Source organism: Neltuma alba, unplaced genomic scaffold, assembly GCF_004799145.2.
Source record: "Neltuma alba isolate B1F8T4 unplaced genomic scaffold, ASM479914v2 tig00011756_pilon, whole genome shotgun sequence".
NCBI classification, from domain to species: domain Eukaryota; kingdom Viridiplantae; phylum Streptophyta; class Magnoliopsida; order Fabales; family Fabaceae; genus Neltuma; species Neltuma alba.
Window position 1 is genome coordinate 202,432 of NW_021636384.1, and position 25,981 is coordinate 228,412.

Genomic DNA, 25,981 nt, shown 5'->3' on the forward strand with positions numbered 1-25,981 from the left:
TTATTTTTCTTTGGCATGAATTGTTCCGTACCATCTGTACGTGGTTTTGATTTTTGTCCTTTAAATGGACTCTTAAGTAAAAAATAAAGGTTAAAACAAAAGTAAAAAATCCTTCTTTTTTTCAAGTCAAAATAAGATGAGATATGAACAAAATTAAAAGTTCAGACTCTTGTCTGTATGTCCACATGAACACATATAGAGACCATTTCTTTATATGACTCATTTTTTTAATTCCGTTTGTCAATTCATTGCGTTATATTCTGTCATTCTGAAGAACATTTGAATATGCCTAAATGACAACTGAATTCAGATGCAGGAAATTGAAAAGCAAGCTGCCTCTCCATCAAATTCCCAGTCTGCCCCTAAATTGTAATATCAACTTACACAGGAAAATTTGAGCCAAGATTCCCGCCAGCGACCTCAATTTCTCATATTCATATGAATCAGTAAAGGGATAAAATCTCAACATAAGACATTATTGAGCTAAAAATGCTGCTCTAGGAAGTTGGTTTCTCAGAAGAGAGCCATTCTTGAGCTGCCACTAAGTCAGGAAGAACAACGGCCCCAGATTTTCTCCAATTCTCAGCATCAGGAGTCTCGAATCTGTCCAATAACAGGGCATGCATACCTATGCTCTTGGCTGGTTCATAGTCTTTGCGAATGCTGTCTCCAATGTGAAGAGCTTCTTGTGGGGCAATATTTCCAGCCCTCTCAAGAGCAATCTCATAAATTCTGGGATTCGGTTTCTCGACTCCTTCAAGACCAGAAAACACACCAAAGTCCCACTCACTGCCCTGCATTTCTCAAACATCACACAAGTTTTGTTATCAAAATTTTTAATACAGACCCTTTGCACGCACAAACACCAGACAGTGAACCTATACTTTGTACACAGTCAGGCTAGGGTGCAGTGCTTTGTGACTCACATATAACAACAGATTCTAAACTATAACCGAGCATCGCCTATTGGTTCTACTCCCGATTCATAACTAGAAAGTTTATCAGGGCTAAAATTCCAGAAATTAGAAATGCCAAAATAGAAATAAGACTCAATATTATTAGAAATGCCCAGAAAATATCACAAGTATTCCAGCCTCCTCCAGATTTTAATACACACGCATACATACAAGTATATGACTATACCCAATGCTATCAGAACTTTTGATCTGGGTCCTCAAAATCACAGGAATGATTGTGACAGAGCATTTTCCCTTTTACTCACCAAAACTTTACACAAAAAGGGAACAAAATTGAGGATAATTTTCCAAAAGATCAGATGAGATAACAAAGTGAGATAATGACGATAGGTAGATTACCTCATTTAAACCCAAGGATGGCAGTATGACATCTTGATAACGATACTCTGCATTGCTCACAAGGCCAACTTTAAGGCCCTTTGAACGGACCCATCTCAGAAATGGCTGGGAGTCCGGAAACACACTGTAAGGAGCAGATGAACCAAAGGATGCATATATTCGTCTAAATATCTTCTCAAACGTCTCCTCATCGTATTCATATCCAGCCTGCCACAAACATCAGATTTTTCCTCTCGTCATTTTAAATGAAATTTGCACAAAAAGGATTGTAACTCGGTGCTTTCTTATAATAGCTTATAATACAGTTGAGCACCCAAAAAAAAAAGAGGGCATATAAATTCTTTTGTTACATGAACCTCTCATTTTTACAACCTACACAAACCTTCATTGCAAACAAAATTAAATTACACAAACTTCTTTTTATGTTTTTTAAAGAAAAAAAATTACACACATCTTCCTTCTACTTTCAAGGGTGGACTTTGAGTATAAATTCAACAAAATTGATTAGAGGTCAATGCAATTTATTCTCTGTTTTGAGAGACTCCTCTCTGGATCCTCAAAGTTAGAAGAAAGACCTATGTAATTTGACAAAAATCCAAGAGACGTTAATATTGGTTATAGAAATAGACAGAAAGATAGCGTTTTCTAAAAAAGACTAGATAATTTTAAATAATTTTCTCTAATTATTATCATTATTCCTGTGCTAATAATCTGAAAAGCCTAATTAGAATCTAACTAAATATGTTAGCGTCCTTATGCACCATGCTCATATTTTTTCCTTGGGCCAAAATGCATCATGCTCATATGAACTACCAATCATGATAAGAAGTGCCCGCAACTGCAATGGCTTTGTCAGATATCTTACCCTGAGAAAAGAATCTCGCACGCAGGTTTTCCACCACACAATGTTGGACATTTTGGCATCAAACCCAAAACATGGATACTTCGTTGCCATGTCTTTGTATGCAAATTTAAAGCCCTCATGCACACGTTTGTAGTCTGGGCATGGTAGGCCAACAGATTTGGCTGCCATGCAATAGTAGTCACCAAGCTCCCCTTTGTAAGCTATTAGGGTACCAGTAACATCCACAGTGATGCAGCGTAGTCTCGGTAAGATAGACATAGTGGCACAAATTATGAAGTATAAGCCCTTGGTGTCTGAGATATTGGTCAGAAGAGTTTCCACTACCTTGATTAGAGACAACAACTGATGAAGTAAACTACTGAACTCCTTCACCCTTTCAAGAAAGTCCTCCTGCATGTATGATTCCAAAGTCAACTTGTTAGTTTTGAGATGGGAAGATTGAAACAAAGCTTACATAGTTAAATTATTGTTTGCATGCTGACAGACTGTAAGTAATAGATAAGGGTATGTTTGCTTTATAATACTGAATTACTATATCTAATGACATTACTGAAGAAACAGAGAGAAAACCTTTGCTGCAAAAATACAAATTTGAGGCTTAACCAGCGTCCAACATTAAATAGGATTGATATTTCAGATAAATACAGGCAGAAAAATAAAAGAAAGAGGTTCCATATGTCAAAGTGAATGTACAAGTGTTAGTCTGTGAGATGCAGTGTACATACTAGCATTTAAGTTCCACTCAATGTTTCAAAAAAGCACGAAGATTTCTGAATTGCATTTGATGTCCTCAAAGAAGCTTTACTCAATTATATCCCGTAAACACACTCAAAAGACTGGAATTGTAATGCAAGTTAAGAAAAATAACCAAAAAAATAAAATAAAATACTGACGTGCGCTTTTATCCATCTTGCAGTAAAAAGAACATCAATCTCAAAACACTCTGGAATAGGAGAATTAGTAATGCTATAATATAAAAATGAAGATCATATATTTGTATCTCTCCTAACAAACATTGTGGCTTATGGATAAATTTGGAGCTTCTCAAATGTTTCATGCACGGTTTATTGAAGGAGCTTCTCTCTCACATGCCAGAGAGACTGGACTTGAACGTCTATGTTGCAGTTTGAGCCTCAGAGACAGTCTATTTAGCTCTCTAGCTATCTAGCTATCGCATTATACATTTCACATGTAGAAGCTTGGTTTGAATGACTCTCTTAATATACCATGTCCAGAAAAGAACTCCTTTCTACTGTCTATTACTGTTGTCAATATACACCGACCTTTATACAAACATAATGAAGCAATGAACCATCTTACTTTTTATTTCATACTTCTCAGACTCAAAGTAACAGTACCCATTACGAGACTTCAACGCCAGAAAAAGAAGTCACAATATCTGAACCGTATCAGATGACAATTAAGTACCTTTCAAAGCATTAACATACGAAACATCAAAGGACCAGTGTTCCATTCTTTCTTACAATCTGTCTTTTTCTTTTTCCTTGGGTTTACCTTTTAAACAGCAATAAAACTTATAACAAAAGAAACCGATTGGTTATCTCTCTAAAAAATTTTAAGAAATTTAAAAGAAAGGAAATAGGGAGATACAAACTCATCCTTTTCCTAATAAACAAGAAGGTGTATCTATGCAACTGACCCACCTACCCTATAGCCCTCTGGATGGCTAATATACATCTTAGAAACGTTCCCACGCGAATCTATTAACTCACATTTGAAAATAAGCATCTTTAATGGCTGTGAACCTACGGTTTTACAGGACTAGCAATATAAAGTGAATTTATACGTAGATCCCCGGGCAAGGGACCTACCTTTAATATAAGGTCCTCACCAAAAAAAAAAAAAAAAGTTTTTTTTTAATTAAAAGACAATTTTATTCAAACTACTTTAAGATATGTGCTAACTAAAAACCATAAAGAAAATTAATGTAAAATAATTAAAGGGATTTACGCTGTTTTGACTTGGGTAGATAATGTAGCTTGTCATCAGCTAGCATCACGTATCTATCACAAGATGCTCAAGAACTAGAACAAGAAAAGAAAAACTGAATGTCCGATCAAGAGGAAGAAAACCACTGATGAAGGAGCAAAAACGAAGCCGAAATCGATTTGGACAAATCGTAAGAGAAAGAAACATGCAAAGCTGATGATCAATCTGGACAAAATTGTTCAACCCCTTTCCAGATATGAGCAAAAAAATCAAACGGGATGATTTTGTTCATACCACTAGCTTTACTGATGGAGAAGAAGAAGCAGAGCAGGTATGGCCCAATCCCAATAGCTTTGAAATAACTGGTTTCAGCTACCAAACAATCATGGAAGAGTCCAAAAACGAGAGGCACATTTTTATATGAGAGAGTTAGAGAGGAGCTTTCCTTCTTGCATATAATGGAAGTGGAAAGCAAAGCAGGAGGTTTTTCGCTGTCGGATCCCCATTTTTGTCCCTGATTCGATGCGTATTTCATTTCTAGCCCTCATATTATGCATCATTTGCACCTACGCCCCAACAACTCCCCAATATTTTTACATCCCGAGTGACTCATTGCAAGTTGCAGGCTTGGAATTTATAAATTTACGGTAAAAACTTTATTATAAGAGTTATTTTATTTAAATTTAGTAATATACTACCTCCAGTTCTTAATATAAGACTTTATTAAACTCTTATTTTGATTCTAAATATAAGATCTCAATCCACTTTATCTCTCATATTTATCTTTTTTTTTTTAAAATAGTCCTTCTAACTATAATAGTTTTAGCCAATATACTTGATTAGTAAGGATATTTTAGGAAAGACAATACATATTTATTATAAATAACTAACTTAACTTTTTTTTCTTAATCTCTTCAAATTAGTCAACTAGCTCTTATAAATAAGACCGGATGTAGTATTTTATAGAATATAAATATATCGGAAAATTATATGTATAGGTAATTTTTCATGTAGTTTACTATTTATCAATAATTTAATTTTCATAAATTTTGCATCAATTAAAAATTCATTTATGTACCGCTAGTTTTTCCTCCCCTAACCATTTACATATTTAAGTATAATATAAAATTTGTCGGGAGTAAATCCTTTTTTTTTTTTGGGTATAAGTAGGGAGTCTATCTTAACACAAGCTCCAATTTAATTTTTAAATGTATGTTGATTTAGAGTATTTATATTATAATTTTTATTATAGGTTTGTTCTTTATAATTTATCAAGAAATATAAAATATTTTTTTAGTTAAAAATTAAATTCATCATAATTCAGTTCACTTAATTTTGAATCATAAGACTTTATAATTGCTTTTATGGACTATTCACAGTTCAATATATTTAAAAGAGCTAATAAATTTCAATATATACAACGAGAATTTTTAACATTTTCTAAACGCTAAATCTCAAAAATTTGTGTAAACCAATTTTAATAAAGCATATGGGTCTCCAACAACATTTTTTCCTTTTATTTTTATGGGCCTGCCATGCAAACTCATATAGGATAAGAAATAATAATTAAAGATCAATACATCTTAGCTTAGATAAAATGAGTTTAATGGATATTTTATTTAACTTAATTTAAGTGATTTTACACTATATAAAGAATCATGTCATTAAACATAAAAGTATTTCGAATAGCAGGTGGTTTTGCTTTTGAAAAAAACAAAAATCAAATAATGCGTTATGTTGATGCTGAGGACTCAGGAGAAAATACGAAAAGTGGGAGGGGTAGATAAGCAAAAAGAGGAGAAGCGTGAGGGGAAGAGCAACAGAAAACCGTGGACGGGCGAAAGCAAAAACAGTATTTAGATTTTACCAAAACCATTCGCTGCCTATGAAAACCGTGGATTGGATTTTGGATTCCTTATTTCAACGTCATGTTATGCTCACACGTGTCCCTCTTGTTTCTGTTTCCTTTGCGCCAAAACTTTGGAATTTCCGACCTTATTTATTAAATAAATAAATTACTACCACTCATTACGTCACCCTAAATAAAATAATTAGATTTTTTTTCCTTTAAAAAAATAATTGAATGACAACCTTGACCTTACAGTCCTTGGGCTCGCTTCTTAGCCCAATTAGGCTTGCGTCTCCAATGAAAAAAACACACCTACCAGCAAACAAGAATTGGTCCAATATGTAAGAAGTTTGCTTATAACTATGAGTACAAATCCAGCAACCAATAAGAAGAATCCCCGCGGAAAGAGATACCCATATTTAGTACCTGACAGTATTTTAAATAGGATTACCTTCAATAGAAGGATACCTATGCTTTAGCACAAAAAAAAAAAGGAAGAAAAAAGACCTTGTAACTATCTCTGTAAATACTCTTTAAATCTGAAAACATGTCCTAATCCTGGTAACTCAAATCACCTGAAATTTTTTGTATCCAAAATTAAAACACAGGTACTACAAATACCACCCGAGTCCTTATTATAAGTTCAATTCACAGCAACTATTGTACAGATGCAACTCCTGAATTTTGCGTGGCGAGATGCTCAAAATGACGAAAGCTTCAAACGTTGCTTGTTTTGTTTTTGCTCATAACCTAGTCGGGTATTAGGTTCTTACGTTTCATTGCTTCATTTGGTCAACAAACAAGGGACAAATGTTATCTTCTAAACAAGATTTATACTATCATTAACATTAACATATTAATGCTATTTATTTATTTAACAAAAATTTTAGGTAAATTGACCCCTAACACTAAGATTAGGGCAATGCTTAATTAAATACTCTTAAAATCCCACGACATAAACAATTTACCTCTAAAGTCTCAAATCCTTCATGTATAAATCAGTTTTCATACTCAATAATTATCCAAATACATTTTTCAAGAGATATTTTTGGAAAGGTGACATTTTTTATATACTAATTATAAATAACTTAACTAATGCTTTTAATCTTCATAAATTAGTTAACGAAATCTTGTATTTATATTTGAAGGGATTTGGAGGGACTAGGCACTTCGTTTGTATAAATGGAATAGCATGTGAGGCAACATAGAATCTAATTACATAACACGTAATATGGCAAACAGGAACTATCGAGATCATCAAAACACAATAAGATAAAGGCAAAAGCAAAGACCTCACCTCATGAGCACTGTATACAATTATTTATCTACCACGGGGGGGAAAAAAATCCAAAATCGATTTGCACAAGATTCTCCAAAGCCAGCTTTCTTGGGATTCAACACTAGAGGAATGAATAATAAAATATGAGACCAATCACATTCACACTACAGCACCTATCATACAACACAACGCCATTCCTTGACTAAGCCTGTTGAAACAAATCACTATACATATACTAATATTTTAACCTGAAATATCAGTGTCATTATTTACAGTAGAACAGTACCACTAATCGAATCATGTTGGTCAATTTTTGTTGCCAGAGAAATAGTGGGTAATGATAGAACCTCTTTTAACTACATTGGGCCGCTTAAGGGGCCTAAGCCAGGCTCGAAACTCTTGTTGAATTTCTGGTGGTAACTCATCAACTACAGAGGGGTCAATCTCCTCCATTCTATAACTCCATGATGGTCTTCCTTCTACCGCTTGAGTTGAACTACTTCCCCGATTGTTTGTCCCAATTGCTTCGCAATAGATCTCTTTTAGCGACTCAACTTGATTACATGTTGAATCACTATTATAATTAGACTCAGATCCTGCAGATTTATGTCGCTTAAAAGAATATGGAAGACAAAGCAGAGGGCATATTATTGGATTATCTCCATTCATGCGTTCACAGGAGAAATCACAGATTAATAATGCAGAATCAAGAAAGATATAATTTCTTACGCATAATGATTCTTCATTAAGCTTGACCATTGATTTGTAATATAATAATGAATAGTTATTTCTCCCACTTCTTATCAGACGTCCCTCATCTCACTTGATACATCTACATATCTGTGTATTCTGATAATAGGAAGTGGATTAGAAGATTACCTATTGATGATGTTTTTCCAGTTTGGGCATTAGTAGCATGCTGCTTCTCCGAAGAAGTACACTGATCACTGTAATTCTTGAAAAGTTCTAAAATTGAGCAATTGCCCTGTAGCCATATATATAGAAGTTAGTAACTTACATTGACATTATATTCATGGTTCAACCTCCATATTAACGACAACAATTGAACTGGAAAGTGAAATCCCCGTTCTTTTCATTTCCTAAGCTTTCGAAGTGGTAGTAATAGAGTACACTAGAAACTTTGTAATGCCCAGTAAAAGAAGCAATTTTTATTTGACCGACCGATAGAGTCTGAAACATGATAAAGATCTAGAACCCAGACAAAGTATATCAGTTAAAATCATCTCACAGAGCACACTAGAACCTTTTCTTTAGCTGTATTTTTCTTCACAACCGCTTTCAATGTAGGAATAGCATGAATGCGCTTAGGCTCTGGTTGTGCCTCTCTCTCAGTTGTTCCATTTTCATTCCACGAATGAAAAGCTGCCACAGGTCACAATGTCAGATGGGAAGCGAGGGGGGGGGGGGGAGGAGATAAATGAAAACAAGGTTATTAAAGTCAGTGTAAAATCTTGTACCTTGGGAGGATGAAAGGGGAGATTCTTCAGTCAAGCCATCTCCCTGCCTGGATAAGTCGCAAGATGAGTCCTGCAACTGTATCTTAATTTTAAAAATATGATTTCACGTCTTCTGCTAAAAATGAATTTGCATATAGATAATAAAAGCAGTTGATTTGACATGTTATTGTAGGCAAAGAAGGAAAATTATATCATCAAAGCACCCAGAGGTCATGTTGTCAAAGAAAAAAAGGCAGTCAGAGGTCATACAATTAAAAGGACTCGAGCATATATCCATAAACGAGGATCATGGCATCAGTTATCAATTGAGAAGATTATCACAAGAAATATCAGTTAGTCTGTGTCAAAATTGAGAGGCCAGCAGGGTTGGAAAGTTTAGAACATTGAAGCCCAGATAAAATAACGGGCAAAGGTGCCTACGAGCCAGAAATAAAACCGATTTTGCCAGTTACAATCACTATCCTATATTTCTATAAACATCATTTTGGCATGGTCTTTGTCAATCAATCCTTATAAATATCTGTGTCATAGGTTACCAAAAACTGGAACAAAGTTGCAAGAGTCTTCAAGAGATATTTGATTAGTAACTTCCTAACTAACTTCAGCAAAGAGTAGTAAACCATCCAGCAGAACATCTTTTAATAAACTAAAATTTATACAGATTAGAAATCCTAGGATTAGGTGATGAAACTAAAAGTGGGTAATCAAATAAGCTCACAGGATGTTCAGTGCTGTGAAGCCAAAAGAATCCTGAAAACTTAAAGGAAGATAAACTCTACAAAAAGGAATGGTTGTGTAAATTCTACAGATACAAATGAAAATACAAGGGACAGAAGGCCCTTTAAAATGAAACCAAAGGATCCGCAGCCGACCAAAAAACTTAAGATAATTGAGTGCTTTTCCAGAATAATTAATATTTTTATAACTTAAACTAGAGCGGTAAGAGAAGCAACATAAAAGATGTAAATAGAAAAAGTACGCAGATTAGAAGTACTGGATATTCTTTGATAAAGGGGCTTAATGTAGTTGGACGCGGATCAATTACAATAAAGTAACTAACCAGCTAACCCAGATACTGCTATTAAGCCGTGAGAAAGAATGAACAAGTTAAGACTAGAAGCAGCACCTGACATTTACGGGCAACAGAAATATCCATAGAGGACTATTTTTTGTTTGTTTCAACAGAACAGATTCCTTAGAAATCGTTTCTGACATGAAAGTACTGTTTATGTTTGTTCTTGATAAAATTGAGCTTAGAGGCTTCGCCTAATAAAAGCCATGCATCTGGTAAGCTATTATATAAGAGGAATCAAATTTGTGGATTATTTCATGTTTCTAAATAACATATACAGCAACCAAACCAATGGATTATTTTAAAAGTCCACATAAAAGCTTTGAACCTGTTCACCAAAACTAGCCTTTAAATATTTCACTCTTGTGTCTTCTTCAGGATATCCAAGCTGTGATTCATATGAATTCAATCCCGAACAACTTTCGCTGCCTGTTTTGGCATACTGCCACCGTTAGATTATATGGAATGGAGGGAAAAAAAATTAACAAGTAATTCAACTTGATGATATGACATAACCTGAAGGTGAAGATGGGGCAGCTTCATGGATTACATTTTCTGGGGGCTGTTTCAGAGATGAGGAGGGTGGCAATTGCCCACCAAAGTATTTAACAATTGAATGTGTTCCCTAGCAACAATACAATTCAAAAGACTTAAGTTTTTGAAATATAATTATCCAAAAGAAAAATTGCTATGCTCCACCAAGCAAACTAAATATGTTTGAGTAAATTACACTAACGTATGGAATTTCGCTAAACGACACTTGATACACACCGCTCTTGTTTTAAAAGTTATACAAAACTCCATTGACATTTGATATAAACTGCAAAAACTTTCAATTTACTTATAGTCAAAGAAGTTAATCTTTTAAATAATATGAAAATGTTATTCTAACGTTAATGTAACCACAGAACTGTTAAATTGATATCAAGATAATTAAGAAATTCTACTTTTCAAAGCAATGCATATTGTGCAGAAAATTTATATTTATGTTGCTATAAAAAATAAATTAGAAATGAGGTTTTTGCAATACATATCAAATGTAATGGGACCCGAGAGTGATTTTTAAAACAAAAAGAATATTAGGGGCAATGCAGCCCAACTTGAAGGGAGATTTAGTGTAATACTCAATATCTCCAAGGTAAAAAAGTGGACAAACATTAGCAGTTGACGACCTCATATGATCATGGGCAACTAGCCTGGTTCAATTCAAATGCTTCTAGTAAATATGTCAACGTATGAAAGCATCTAAATGAAATGATGAACTAATTTACAACCCGACTTGTATCAATAACTGAAGGAACAAGCAAATAGCATCTTAGTGCAGAGTTCTTTCGACTTTGAAATCCAGCACAATAGCTCACTATTTCAAGGTGAGCCCATGTCAGAGGCCACAAGTTGAACACAAGAAATACAGCTTATATTTACACAACAATTCAAACTTACAGATGGTATGTTGACCATTTTACTTGCACCAACAGAAAGTGATGTTATTCCCCAACTGCTGTTTTGGCTTCCCTGAGATTTATTGTTGTGAAAGCCAATATATTCACGTAATCCAGCTTGAAACAGATTTATAGCATCTTCTTGAATCTTTGCAGCCCCATATCTTAGTGGACAGGATTTAGAAGGGAAGTTTTTATGCGAATCCGAATCACCCTGTTGTCAAAGAAAAACCTCAATAGATAAAATAAAATAGAATTAAATTACTAAAAAAATTCATAATCAATGTCTCGATATATAACATAAAATTTATAGTAAGCTGCATTATTTATAAGTCATGAACAATGTTACTCATTTCAGATTCCGTACAACTACAAGGCTTACATCTAGTTTACAATAAAAGACTAATGAAAAAGTGAGAATAGTACGTTTATCTAAATACAGAAAATCATGCACAGATCAGTTATAGAAAAGCCACCTTATATGTTCTAGCATGCAGAGTCAGTGTGCGTGCAATACGCTTATTTTGATCCAAGTCAGATTGAAGACGCTCACTCAGCTCTTCACACAATTGATTAAGCCAGTGCTGAACCTGAAGAAAGAAACAAATAACAGTACAAAGCAATGTAATGAAACGGATTTTCTTGCATGTGAAACTGTGAGTCGAGTTCCAAGTCATCTAACTAATAAAAATCCAATAACAAATTTCTCAAAAGAAGCCAGCCAGTAAACTCATTAAGAAAATTGAAGAGTCTAAGGCATTTCAATTATTTTGGGGCAATGAGAGAATCTGATCCAATAAACAACAAAAAATAGTAATGAGAAAATAAACTGTGCAAAGATTTAAGGGAAAAAAAAGGATTTAAACCATGTTATGGAATCACGCTGCCTTCAATAAACTATGTTTCGCCGTGGGCATATTTTCTTTAACATCCACTCCTCTGTTATGTAATTAAACAAAAGGAATCCCTTATAATTATATATTTCCCTTCCAAAAGAAAAGTAATTTGGTCTCATTTTATGTCAGTGATATGCAAGTCAGCCTATTTTCATCCAAAAAAAAAAAAAGCCCCTCAGCCTGCACACACATGTCGGAGACTCTTTAAGACTCAACATCAATTTGATAGTTGAGACTTGGGATAATTACAGAATAAGAGGGGGCAGGGAACATGGCAGATCTCAACAGTTAAGAAGAATTGGTAGAATCAAGCAGAAGAAATAGGAAGAAAGAGGTCCTTTAAGATTCGATACACCATTGAAAGTGAAAGTTGCCATGTTTGCAAATCTGAAAGTGGATGATCTAGGAAATCTCAATAGCAAAAATTGTAATTAAGTGATCAGAAATAAGACTTTCGGATTGTATATTGCTGAAAAGACCTCAAAAGCCAAAAGAAAGGAGCATGCTTCATCAAATTTCAAGACTAAATTAGTTAATTGTATGATATGACATGAAGCATATGGTCCAAAGGCCCAAGTTTCACGGTATTCCCAACAAGCAGATTTTGTAAAAATGAAGAAAGAATAGCAGTCACAAGAGATAAACCATAAATGGAACCACTTCTAAAACGTGGATATTGAAGAACATCAGACTATTACAGAATTATTAGGCTGAAGTTTAGGATGGAATTGTTAATCATTGCACATTGAGATGGTTAGAGCATCATTAGAACATATGTAACTATAACAACTGAATCTAGATACAGCTTTCCATAATTAATGATTTAGTGCATCAAATGACATTTTATATTTATAGAAGCTATTGCTGCCAAATAGCCATTTAAATACCATGCTGCAGAAAGCAGTGTCACCATAAATCAAGTCGCATGTGATTTGACAAGTTTAGAGGAGGATAATTACTGAAGAAATTGTCTTCAAAGCCTGAGGCCCAGGAAATGTTTTGCCAGAACCATGGCTCTTAGGTAGTAGACGCCCTTCCACTTCTTCCCCATTGATACCTCTTGCAATATTCCATAGCCAAGTACTGCAATGCTGTAATAGGTAGAATCAGGAATGGCAGATTACAGGTTGCTAAAAAGACACAAATGGACAACCAATAGCCATGAAGCAAGGTAAAACTAGGAGTCCTGTATGCACAAAACTTGAAATGCACGCAATACCCCATGTAATTTGGGTCAAAATAATCATGCCTTCTACATAGCAGTAATAGATGCCATGGCATTAACTTAGGAAACAAAAATTGCTAGTTTAAAAATGTAGGATTGCACAAATAAATCAATAATATATAGCCACCAACATTCTAGTATTCTACAAGTGTAACAAATATTAAAAGGTAGATAGTCACCCCGTATTGATTCCATAACGTTGTTGTAGCTTCTCCTCTGAAAACTTAAGCAACTCGCCAACAGTATTGACACCAAGATCACTTTGCAAAGAACTCCCCAGCTTTCCCCCAAGCTGTTTCCTGAAAAGCAAACATTCTTCAACATCATGCATTATCAAAATTGCACAAGTAATAGCTCAAAAGAGATTACCAATCTCCTCGTCAACAAAGCTGGCTCAGCTTTGTTGATATTGTCAAAAACATAAAAAGAAATATAAGCTCAATAGGGTATGGCTTAAAAGTTAACCCAAATTGACTTAGTAGTTTAATAGAAGAAATTATAAAGTATAATTAATTAAATACATTTTCTTTATTGGAAAAGACTCGAGCAATCCTTTGACAGATGAACGTGGCACAATAGTTTGTTGTGCAGGTTTGTTCATAGCACTAGCAAGTTTAGCAAGCATCTGTGAACAAAATATGATACAAGTCAATGGCAATATAAAGATCACAGAATCATCTTTAAGTAGAAAAGTTGGTAGTTAAAGACAAGAGAAAAGACATCAAAGCATATTGAGCCTGCTTCTCACCTTGTTATGAGCAATACCAGCAGAACATGTGAATTCAGTTTCTTTCAACACTTGCATCCTGAGTTCAGCAACAATGATGGCCCCACAAGCCAATAGTTTATCATGGTAATCAGCATCACTCCTGCAAAGCCACTTCCTAACTTCTCTTTTCGCATCACGTTCATCCTGAATGCAAAATCATTTTCCAGTGAAGTTCACATGGTCATGCCTCTCATGCTTAACAGGCTATAAGATTAACTAAATATGAGCCCATATGTTGCATAGAGGCTAAGATGAGTTGTACTATTCATGACTTATGAATAAGTATGACTTCCAATGGATTTTATATGTTAATTGGTTGATTTCAGAAGACCAACCATCGATTTAGCATTAACACAGGAAGCAGAAATAAATAAATAAAACCTGTTAAGCATCGGAATATACAAGATATAGTTCCTTAAAATCAAGAAAAAGAGCATAGAAGGTGCAATATCTTTTAAGCATAGTTTTTGACCTCAACATGGAGCCCCAAAACATGTGACTTGAGAACTTCCTCATGAATATCATCCAGGTTTTCTGGAGAAGATTCCTTTAGCATTGCTTCGGCAGCTTCAGTAAGATCCATATAAACTTCATCAATTGAAGCCCTCTCACAACGACCCTTGCTCGCAAGGACTGATACAACCTGGTAAACATGAAATTCAGTTATTTCAATCTCAGTAAAATGATATCGTTGAAAACATATTTTAAGGTAGTTAAAGTTCTGTTCTCAAATCACCTCTGAACCTGCATTACGATATGTGTTGAGGTCAGCTTTACCACGTGCTACTGGGACTTGAACCAACTGAATTTGCGGGCACACCTCCTGTGCTTCATCACCTCTCATTGAACTGAAGAAATTCAGTAAATGGTTAACTTCTAACCGTCAAAGATTTGAAGCACTTTCTTTATGCAGAGTCCTTACCGCTTCACACCATATTTACGGGCCTCATAGCTCACAGCAATTAAGGCCCCACCTTTATATGAGTTGTACTGTATGACAGCAGTAGGCAAGCCCCTTAAACTTGGCTGCTTTCGCTGTTCAACTAGAAGAAAATATAATATAATTAGCTTATACAAATTGACAGAGAGATAAATACAATGTTGAATAAGGGAGAAAAGCAATGCTGAATGGAAAACAGACATTTGTTTCGACCGAATAGAAAACAGACATTACTCTTCAATATTAGAAATAAATACTTAAGAAGACAATATACATGAATTACTATGTATTCCTAAGAATATACGGCTCAGCCGCCCCAGTGACAGTTAGATGTACTCAACTCTCAAGATGTACATATTATACATAAGCGGAAACAAAAGCTCCTTAATTTGAATTTCCAGGGCATCGCCGGAAAAAAATAAATAAATAAATAACACTTTCAAGTTTAAACACCCGCTGGTATTTAAAAGAATTATATATCAGTTCACTAACCGAAGTTCCTTTAACATCTATATTATGTATTAACACAAGTCAGGAAATAACCCATAGTTTTACTCAATCTAACAGACACATCCTTCCCCTGAGCCAAATAACCTTAATTACAGAATCATATGCATATGGAAATGGCTGTAGAAACAAACATATCATTACAGTCCCACCTGTCTTTTATCTTACTGTAAATGGCAACCTTAAGTACAGGGATATTAGTAGCAAACTAGTAAGTGATGCAACTTAGCCTTTAACGATTAAACTCAGTGAAACTGGGGGCACTAAATGTAAAGGCTGGAAAACAGGAAAATGAAGTTTGAAACTAAAAAGACAGCTGGGTAATAATTTCAGGGAGGCTACAATTGTGGAACTATGGGTCTAAAAATTTACGTCAGAGCATGACAATAGGAAAACGTAAGTAAGGATATTTGGTTTTGACAGAATTCACATCCGCAACGATTTTCAAGACATTGGCGAACCCTAATTAACTTCCTCGAGCGAAAAAAAAAATGCATCAAAAAAAAAAACAAGAAAATGATAAAAGCCTGAAGAGAAAGAGGAGAAGGTATTGATACCTTGAACGTAGAAGCAATCCATATCTACGTGAGCAATAATTCTGGCATCAGATGTCTCTCGCGTAGCCACTGGCATCGTTTCCCTCCCCTTCTTCGCTTCCCGGTTCCCACCAAATGCCCTTTTCCCTCCCTCTTGCATTTTAAAGTTTTTTTTTTTTTGCCTGATTTAGTTATTATTTGGGTTAATACAATTTTTTTCCTCAGAATTGCTGTCATCTTCAGTTTTTATTTTTGAAGTTTCAAATCATAGGACCTATTTATTTTTGTTCTTTGTTTTCTTATTCTCAAAACAATTTTATAAAATTGTTTTTTAGAATAAGTTTTGAAAACAAAAAATAAAAGAATTGTTGGGATAATAATTTTAAAAAATCATGTTTAAAAAAATCATAAAAAATCACACTTATTAAGTGATAGGGGATTGAACATGGTGACAGGAATACAAAGTACTATCATATGAAGACTTTAACCAAAAGAAGAAGAAATAGAGTAAGTATGTTAAAAGATGATAAAGGAGGCTGGACAGATGATGAGGAGATAATTGTAAAGCTTTTCCAAAGCTTTTATGAAAACATGTTTGGAGAAGACAATTACAATCGAATCTGGATTGAAACAAAATAGAGATGGGGCAATGTGTCAAATGCTATGTTGGAAGACTTAGGTAGAGATATCGATGGTATGAAGATTAAAAAGGCTTTTAATCAGATGGGCAACCTAAAAGCTCCAAAAAGACAGATTTCCTGCATTGTTCTATCAACAGAATTGGGAGATTGTGGGGAGTGCCGTGTCAGATTTGCTATCAATTATGTGGAGGCAACCTGATCGTATTGCTAAAATCAATAGCACTCTGTTGGCTCTAATTCCAAAGGTTGAGAGACCAAAACAAGTAAGCCACTTCCTCCCCATTGCCCTTTATAATGTCATTTATAAAGGGTTAACTAAGTTGATTGTGAATAGATTGAAGCCCTTAATGGACAAATTAGTTTCCCCTTCCAGTCCAGTTTCGTTCCCAAACGAAATATACAAGATAATATCATAATTGCAAAAGAAATGGTACATACTATGAATAAGATGAGTAGGAAGAAAGGCTACATGTCTATTAAAATAGACTTAGAGAAAGCTTATAATAGAATGTCATGGGGTTTTATGGAAAAGACTTTACAGGAAGTTGGTATTGAAGAGCATATGATAAAAGTAATTATGATGTGTATCAACTCAGCTAAAATGGCCTCATGTGGAATGGAGAGAAAAGAGAGGAATTTAAGCCTACCAGAGGTTTAAGACAAGGGGATCCTTTGTCTCCTTATTTGTTTGTATTTGGGATGGAAAAATTGTCACATATGATAGCGGATGGTGTGCATGAAAAAAAAAAAAGTGGAATTCTTTCAAGATGGGAAGAAGAGGCATCCCTATCACTCACCATATGTTTACAGATGATGTGCTTTTGTTATGTGAAGCAAGTATTGAGCAGGCTGCCAACATTTTGGAAATTCTAGAGAGGTTTGGAGAAGCTTCAGGATAGCAAATAAATGTCCAGAAGACGAATATTTTTTTCTCAAAGAACAAAAGTAGGAGGCTGCAAGATGAGATATGTAACATGACAAACTTTAAATGTACAGATAATATGGGAAGGTATCTAGGAGCACAAATCATGAACAGGAGGAGTACAAAAGAAAGATTCCAGTTCTTGATTGACAAAATGCAAAGTAAAGTGAGTGGATGGAAGAAACAGAATCTATCTTTGGCTGGTAGGCTGATACTTGTCACAAACAACATGGCTGCTTATCATATGCAACACTCCCATATCCCTAGCGGAGTAAGAATGCAGCTTAAAAGGATACAATGTAATTTCTTATGGAGAGGCAGGGAAGACAAAAGGAAGATGCATGCAGTCAGTCGGGAACTCCTATGTACTCCCAAGGATAGAAGGGGTTATGGCCTGAAGGATATGGGCACTATGAATGATGCTTTGCTGGGCAGGGTTGGTTGGAATCTAATTTCCAAGTCGGATAGCTTATGCTTGAAGGTGTTGGCCACGAAATATAGTAGAAATGCATACCTACTGATTGAATGCACAACAAAGAGCACAGATTCAGAAGTATGGAAAAACCCAGCAAGACTGTGGCCTCCAATCCTGAAAGGGGTCAGATGGGAAGTAGGAAATGGTGAGACAGTAAAATTCTAGAAGGATCTATGGTGTGACAGGGATGTTAGACTGGAAGGTAAATGTCTAGTGCTTCTCAACAATCAAATGAGAAGTTGGAAGGTTATAGATATGGTAAATGATAATGGAAAATGGGATTCCACAAAAATTAAGACTATGTTGACCGATGTAGGGAAGGACACGTTACTGGCTATGCCCCCTCCAAGTTCTGATCTTGGTAATGATATTATCAAATAGGGTATTGGTTTGAGGGAGAACTATATGGTGGCGAAAATGTATGAAATGTTGAGGAATGATGATGGTGTGAGGGATGCTGTCTAGAGCCACATATGGGGATGGAAAGGTCCGAATAGAATTCAAGTTTTTTTATGGTTAGCAACATATAATAGATTGTTAATGGCTGAAAGAAGAAGCAGAATGATGGGGGAAAGTCCTATGTGTTCGAAGTGTGTTGGTGAATTGGAGACAGTCATGCATGTTTTAAGAGACTGTCATTTTGCAAAGGATGTTTGGAGAAGATGTGGCAAATGGTTACAGGATACGAAGTTTTTGGAATTAGAAGGTCTTGAGTGGTTTAAATGGGGCCTAAGTAGAAGAAACAGTAGGAAGGTAGTGGAGTATGGTGTGATATGTTAGAAGCTTTGGAATTGGAGAAACGTGAGCCTATTTAAAGAGAATTATGCTGTTCCTGAAAAGCTAGAGTTGATAATTGAGAAACATGTCAATGAGATTGTTAATGTAACCAACTTACATGGTACACTGGGAAGGAGAAGACAGGAAGCCTTTATTAGGTGGCAACCTCCTTTAGTAGGATGGGTAAAGTTGAACTCAAACAAAGCTTCAAAGGGCCTGCAGGGTAAAGTTGGATGTGGTGGACTCTTACGAACCTGTGATGGAAGATGGATAAGAGGGTATGCAAAGAAGCTTGGAAGCTGCGTTGCTGTTAAAGCTGAGCTATGGGGAGTCATATCTGGTGTACAAATTGCCCCTGAGTTTAGGTATATAAAGGCTTTTAGTTGAATGTGATCCTAGTACTGTTGTAAATATATTGAGGAATATAGATGATGATCTAGACATAGTTTCGAGTCTATTAAAGATAGTTAAGAGAGAGATAAGTTTTTTTCTTATACAAGAGTTCAACATGTGTATAGGGAAGGGAACTCTTGTGTTGATTTCTTAGCAAACCTTAGTTTTGAGCTTGAGGAGGAGTCTATTATTTTTTATCGCCCCCCTCCTAGTTTGTATAAGCACCTATTTTTTGACACTGTGGGGATTGCTTACCCATGCAATGTGATAATATAGATTGGGCGATTGGCCTTGTATTTTCATCAAAAAATAATAATAAGTGGTGGATAATTGATAAGAAGAGAAGAAAGTTTCTCAAAATTTTTCAAAACAAAAAATACAAAAACAAAAACTAAAAAAACATATAAAAGTTGTTTTGGTTTTTTAGTTTTTAAAATCATGTTTTTATTTTTTTATTTTTTAAAACAATCAATTAAAAATAAATTACCAAACAAGTTATTTTTTATTTTTCTGTTTTTAAAAACAAAAAATTGTTTCTAAAACAGGAAACCAAACAAACTCAAAGATTTTGGTTCCTTAAATTTTTTTTATTTAAAATATTAGTCTCTATAATTTATAAAAAAGAATATTTTACTTTTTGAGGAACCAAAAATCTATAATTTAAAATTTAATGGACTAAAATCAAAATGAGGGTATTAAAAAACTAAAAATTATATTAACCTTTTTCATTTTTATAAACCATGACTCATCAGTCCTAAGGCCCTCAACAAATTAAACCATAAAATGATGGGGGAATTAAAAATAAAAATATTCTTTTATTTTATTTCTATCTATAATGTAATAAGTACCAGGTACAGATATACATATATATAACATTTAAAAATAAAATACTACAACTTTTCTTGGTGAATTACACTTGAACGTTGTACCCCACCATTTTGAAAACTCCTTCGGCAATCTTGTATCTAATCAAGAGATATAATTAGTTTTTTTTTTCTATAGAAAGAAGGCGGGTTAAAATAGCCCGCACTTTGAAAGGTAATACCTACTTCTTTTTTTTTTGACAATTAATTGTCTGCGTGACCTACGAGAAATTAGAAATTTTATTTTTAAAAACAATTATGAAATATATCTAATCTACAGACAATTTGCACATCACAATAGTTTTATTCTTTTTATTGAACAATAAAATATTGAGTAATGAATATATCTATATAAATAAATTATATGGATTAGCATTATTTTATTAGTAGAAAGTTCTTATCTAATGTAATTTATTTTTTTAATTTAAAAAATTCATTTAATTATGGTGACTCCTTTTTTAATTTTTATTATTATTATTTGATAGATTGGTTATCATGGTTTTTTGGGGTAATGAATCCACAGTATATGTTGGGGATGGGAATATGATTCCCAAGCGGTGTTGTTTCCTTTTCCTCCCCTTACTTGGAGTTATTTAATATAAACACTTTTATATGATTTGAAACAAAACTCTCCTTATATATTTATTTTATATTTCATAAATAGCAATCGACAAAGTTGTTTTTAAAAATTACAATTATCATTCCAAATGTTTTTCATGATATAGCTTAATATATAGCTTGTATCTAAGGTTGCTTTTGTTTTGTTTTTTTTTTTTTTGAGATTTTCTCATTAATGCTCTCCAACAACTAAAGGCTTGTTTGGACGCGATAATCTAAAATAGTGTTATAAGCACATTCATGCAAATCAAGACAAAATCTCTTTTTACATACATACTTTTTATTTTATAAATCATAATTAAAAAATTAATTACAAACGATTTGAAACAAGTCTCAATTGATTGTCTTTTTTACAAGTAATTCTTCAAAACCTAAACTCTAAGTCCCAAATGGGTTTATTTAAAATAGTTTATAAGTAACTTTTTAATAATAATTTATGAAATATAAAATAGGTATGTGAAAAAAAATGTATCTCGATTTATATAACATGTGCTTATAAGTATTTTTTTATCAATATAACAAACAGGCCCATTGATAATAATAATAGCGTTTCTCTGCTTGCAGATTCTGATTAGAGAAGACGAGGGAGCGATATGACACCCCCCCCCCTCCCGGGGGGATCTTTGCGTTAGTGTTAGGCTTTTTGTGTTTTTTCCCCCAAGCCTGCAGTTCTTTTAGCCTTTATTTCATATACATTCATTTTTCAACATTGTATCTCCTCTTGTTTGTTTTAAAGGAAATTAAATACTACTTCTGATTTTTAATATAAAATCTACGGAAAATATAGGGTCCATTTGAAACAGTTTGTAAGTAGCTTTTTAATAGTGATTTACAGAATAAGAGACAAGTATGTGAGAGGAGTTTTGTCTTGGTTTATGTGAAACATGCTTATAAGGGATTTTTTAAACCCTCCCAAACAAGCTGAAAATTTTAGTACAGACTGAATTTTACATTAACAAGTCAAGGTAATACTATTTTCCCAAGTAAATAATAAAAAATCTTAGGAGTCGATTGTCAAAAACATTTAAAATTGGGTAAGTAGTATTTTTTTCAAATATGAAAATAATTTTTTGTTCATTCAATATTTTAAATTTTTTTTTATAATAGCCAATATCATAAAGCAATTTTTTGTGTAGTTTTACTTTTAGAGTATTTTTTAGTAGTAATGAACTTCGTAAACCTAATTTTTTTAAAACAAACCCTGTAATAATTACACAAAAATCAAAATTTCCATAACCTTAGTGTTTTTTAAGCAAAATTACATTATTCGTAATTTATATATAAATAATATGTGATAATGATTGATGATGACTTTACACATCAGTTGAATTAAAATATTAGAAAAACCGTTAAAAAAAAAAAGACCGTGAAAATTGTAAAATTGCAAATGAGGAACCTCTGCAAGATTTATATAGGTTGGGACAACAACCAAATGCCAAATGACGACAAATTTTCCACAAGATACCTGATTTGTATTTTTGCAATTTTCATGATTTTTTTTTTTTGCTGTTTTCCCTAAAATATTTTATGATTTAGGAAATCCATTTGGGTGAAGGAAGGACGAAACCTGAAATTTTTTTTTTTCTGGTGAGCTTCATGTGGGGAAAGGAGTGTATGAAACATCATGAATTAGAAGTACATTACTGTTTAATAGTCATCAGACACACCCCATTCCTGACAAGGGAAACCTAAGAAACACATAATGATAATAACGGCAGCCAATATAGATAGGGATCAAATAAAGGACTATATATTCATAGTTCATAGTCTCTATAGATGTATAAAGTGTGTGACTATTACTGACTAACAGTCACAATAAGGACATGTACCTTCCTGGTAAAAAACCAAAAAAAAAAAAAAGGACATGTACATTTTTCAAGGCATTTGTTGTGCTGTTCCTGACTTTGCTTGAGGTTTCGAAGATATTGATAATAATAATGGAACCAAAGTATGACAACCAATAAAGTTACAACTGAACCAAAATGATTAGATTACGATGAAGGGATATATGAGGAACCTCGTTTTCCGTAATCTATGTCAAGAGCTTTACACCCTCACTTTGTCTTAAATGAGAGTTAAGTTTTTTTGACCAGCAAATCAGAGTTAAGTTGCATCACTGCCTCGAAGAAATTTTATTACGTGTGTTTAATACTCTAAAATATTTTATAGTACATTTAATATTTGAGTTGTTTTTTTATATGTATCCAATGCCTTAAGATATTTTATAGTGTGATTTTCTTCTTAAAGTATAATTTTTTTAAAAGCAATTGTATTTTTAAAATATTATTTCATGAGCAATTTTAACATCATCAATCAAGTACTCCTCCAAAAGTCTGTTAAATAAATGTATATCAAGCACTGTAATATATTTTTTTTAGTATTTTTTTAAGGTGTGGGATGCATCTAATCAAAAAATTACTTTAGGGCATATATTGGATGAACTACAAGTTTATAAAATACTTTAAGGTACTGGATGCATATAAAAAATACTTTAAGACATGCCCGACAAAATAGTTTAAAGTACTTGACGCACTTAACAAAATACTTCAGCTGAAGATGAACCCACCTTAACCTTTTTTATATAATCCTATTCATTTTCATTTTTATGAAATTAAATAAATTTGTTGAAACTAATTAAATATAAAATTTTGTATATCTTTTAAAATCATTTTTTATTGGCATAATTGTGTGAGGGTAGATTAAAAGAGATGAACAGGTTATTACTTAAAATTAAGAGTGAAAGAAATTAATAAATGTGTTCTTAAAATGAGTTATGAATATTGTCTATATATAATAAAATAATAGATAGGTCCTATTTTATTAAGAAGAAAAAATAATTTCATAAATATATAGATTCCAAAATGCATATAAAGCTTGAGCCTTAAAAAAAGTATACTTCAGGCCAAAAAAATCTTTTTTCAAAAAAAAATTGTTCCAATATGTTTGGTGCATGTTAATGTGATATCCAAGTATAAACAGTGATATTTCTCACCCAAAAAAAAAAAGTATAAACAGTGATATTTGGCATATCCTGTCAAATTCATCAAAACCAGTCATCAGTTTGTTATGAGAGTGATCAATGACTGAAATAGAATCCCATCATTTGGCCAAAAAAAAAAAAAGAGTACCATCATATATGGATGCAGTCAGTCACTTACATCTCACATTTTTATTTTTATTTTAGTATTTTTCTATTATTAATTATATATAATAACTAAAAATAGTCTTTCTCTATTATTTTATTTAATTAGATCATTATTAGTTCCTGGTCTTACTTTGAAGTTTATGCCAAGGAGAAAATTCCAGGCACTGGGGACGTGAGTGAAGGTCATAATAGTACTTCATGTTTGACCTCTTAATTTTCAAATCCTTGCCAAGAGGGTAATTCTAGGGATTGCATAAGCTGACTCTCCAATTTTTTTTAAATCAAACTCGTCAAACTTTTCATTCTCATTCTCTATATTTTTCTCGTACCAAAGATAGAACTAAGGTTTGGAGCCTGTATTTGTGGACAATGCGTGATGAGCGTCACTCTCACGAGGAAGGGTCTCTATTTGTTTATGCTTCCCCCCCCCCCCATTTGATATATTCTTTATCCTTATGTTAGGTATACCATATGATACATATTGTTGGATTCTTTTTTTGTTTTTGGGGGTACTTGCAACAGCCGGGAGTGGTGTCATTCAACGTCATGTTAGAAGTTTTGCCAAGCATCTTTATGGTTTTGTTGCTTGTTTGGATTTACCATTTATAAATACTATTACCGATCTTAATTATAATTAGGACTTGTATAGTATTTATAAATATTTTGATATAAGTCAAGACAAAACTCTTCATGAATCTCAATTAAAAAGTCACTTTTAAATCATTCTAAACAAACTGTTAGCTCCCAACATTTGCTCAGATTTCATTTTTGTGTTTGATGATCGTTATTTAGTTGTTATATTAAGTTAATTGTGTTTTTTTTTGGGACTGAAAATTAATTGCGTTTTAGTCTCAAGTGTTTTTAGTTTAGGTTCCATGATGTAATTGACAAATAAAAATCTGTCTCTTTCTTTTCGGACGTCATTGGCAGGCTTACTACTGTAGGAGAACTGGGCATGTGTGCAGTTTCAAATTTCAGTGGTCCCTTGAGCACACGATTGATGCTAGGGATAAAAGGAAAAAAAAAAAGCGTGGATAGACTTTTACCTTTTTATAAAGAGAAAATTAGAAAAAAATCCCTATTTAAAAAGATGAAATAACCCGAGTTACATATCCTTGATCCCGAGTTGCATATTATTAATCCTAATTGCGTATGGCATATGCCTAGTTGCATATAGAACCTAATTATATATCACTGATTCTAAATATTGCATATCCTTGATCTCCAATTACATATATTAGATCCTAATTGTATATTACATATGCCTAATTGTATATAAAACCTAATTGTATATCATTGATCCTAATTGCATATCTGTGATCCCAAGTTACATATGTTTGATCCTAATTGTATATTGAGATGCCTAGTTGCATATAGGGTCTAAATGGATATCGCTTATTATAATTGCATCTCATTGATCTCTAGTTATCTATGCTTAATCCTAATTGCATATTACATATGCCTAATTGTATATAGGTTCTAATTACATATCATTGATCCTAATTGTATATCATTGATCCTAGTTGCATATTAAGGATGCTTAGTTACATGTAAGATCTAATTAAATATCATCGATCATAATTATATATCTTTGATCTCTAGTTGCATATGTTTGATCTAATTACATATTGCATCTACCTTGTTGCATATGAGACATAATTGCACATTACTGATCATAATTACATATCATTGATCTCCAATTGCATATATTTGATCCTAGTTGTATTTCATTAAGGGAATTGTGGTAATTTCCTTTTCTTTTTAATTCTCCAAAAGGACCTCAAAAGTTAAGGTCTCATTCTACAATTAACTTTTTAAATAGGGATTTATTTTCAATTTTTCCTTTTATAAAAGATTAAGCTCTAAATTTGCTCAGAAAGTTTTTACTCATGAGTGCTGATTACTCATAAATGTTTTTGGATGCAAATTTATTCTGAAAATTTAAAATCATATTAATATTGCTTCATATTATTATATAATTAACATTGACTATTAAAATAATAACAAGTCATTAACATTTTTT

At 33.2% G+C, this 25,981-nt stretch overlaps 2 protein-coding genes across 9 annotated transcripts; both read right to left on the reverse strand.

Moving 5' to 3' along the window:
• Positions 1 to 230: 230 nt before the first annotated feature.
• On the reverse strand, positions 231 to 4,604 carry LOC114717581 (haloacid dehalogenase-like hydrolase domain-containing protein 3). 2 transcript variants are annotated; one of them, XM_028902795.1, is made up of 5 exons: positions 4,426 to 4,604; positions 4,153 to 4,226; positions 2,182 to 2,571; positions 1,317 to 1,523; positions 231 to 794 (listed from the first exon to the last, which is right to left on the reverse strand). In XM_028902795.1, the coding sequence occupies exons 2-5, from the start codon at positions 4,186 to 4,188 to the stop codon at positions 498 to 500; spliced, it is 930 nt and encodes a 309-aa protein (XP_028758628.1). In that variant the 5' UTR covers positions 4,189 to 4,226; positions 4,426 to 4,604; the 3' UTR covers positions 231 to 497. The 2 variants fall into 2 exon arrangements, with proteins under 2 accessions (XP_028758628.1, XP_028758630.1); XM_028902797.1 differs by lacking the exon at positions 4,153 to 4,226.
• A 2,679-nt stretch (positions 4,605 to 7,283) lies between these two features.
• LOC114717579 (DNA polymerase eta) lies at positions 7,284 to 16,283 on the reverse strand. Of its 7 annotated transcripts, none has more exons than XM_028902791.1 (16): positions 16,146 to 16,283; positions 15,064 to 15,184; positions 14,878 to 14,989; positions 14,614 to 14,784; positions 14,121 to 14,285; positions 13,894 to 13,997; positions 13,552 to 13,671; positions 13,107 to 13,230; positions 11,728 to 11,841; positions 11,253 to 11,465; positions 10,326 to 10,434; positions 10,138 to 10,238; positions 8,738 to 8,780; positions 8,524 to 8,642; positions 8,139 to 8,244; positions 7,284 to 7,855 (listed from the first exon to the last, which is right to left on the reverse strand). In XM_028902791.1, exons 1-16 carry the CDS (start codon positions 16,219 to 16,221, stop codon positions 7,566 to 7,568), a joined length of 2,088 nt encoding a protein of 695 aa, XP_028758624.1. In that variant the 5' UTR covers positions 16,222 to 16,283; the 3' UTR covers positions 7,284 to 7,565. The 7 variants fall into 7 exon arrangements, with proteins under 7 accessions (XP_028758624.1, XP_028758623.1, XP_028758622.1 ...); XM_028902790.1 differs by having other exon boundaries at positions 8,738 to 8,807; XM_028902789.1 differs by having other exon boundaries at positions 8,738 to 8,813.
• Positions 16,284 to 25,981: the final 9,698 nt, after the last annotated feature.

What these genes read in the sequence shown, in the direction of transcription:
- LOC114717579 (XM_028902788.1), bottom strand. Translation starts at nt 16,221, where the DNA reads ATGCCAGTGGCTACGCGAGAGACATCTGATGCCAGAATTATTGCTCAC. An exon ending in GGATTGCTTCTACGTTCAAG is followed by an intron (nt 15,185 to 16,145) that starts GTATCAATACCT and finishes ATTTTCTTCTAG; the next exon opens with TTGAACAGCGAAAGCAGCCA. An exon ending in CGTTATGGAATCAATACGGG is followed by an intron (nt 13,231 to 13,551) that starts GTGACTATCTAC and finishes ACAGCATTGCAG; the next exon opens with TACTTGGCTATGGAATATTG.
- LOC114717581 (XM_028902795.1), bottom strand. Translation starts at nt 4,188, where the DNA reads ATGACAAGCTACATTATCTACCCAAGTCAAAACAGC. An exon ending in TCTACCCAAGTCAAAACAGC is followed by an intron (nt 2,572 to 4,152) that starts GTAAATCCCTTT and finishes TCATACATGCAG; the next exon opens with GAGGACTTTCTTGAAAGGGT. An exon ending in CATCCTTGGGTTTAAATGAG is followed by an intron (nt 795 to 1,316) that starts GTAATCTACCTA and finishes TGAGAAATGCAG; the next exon opens with GGCAGTGAGTGGGACTTTGG.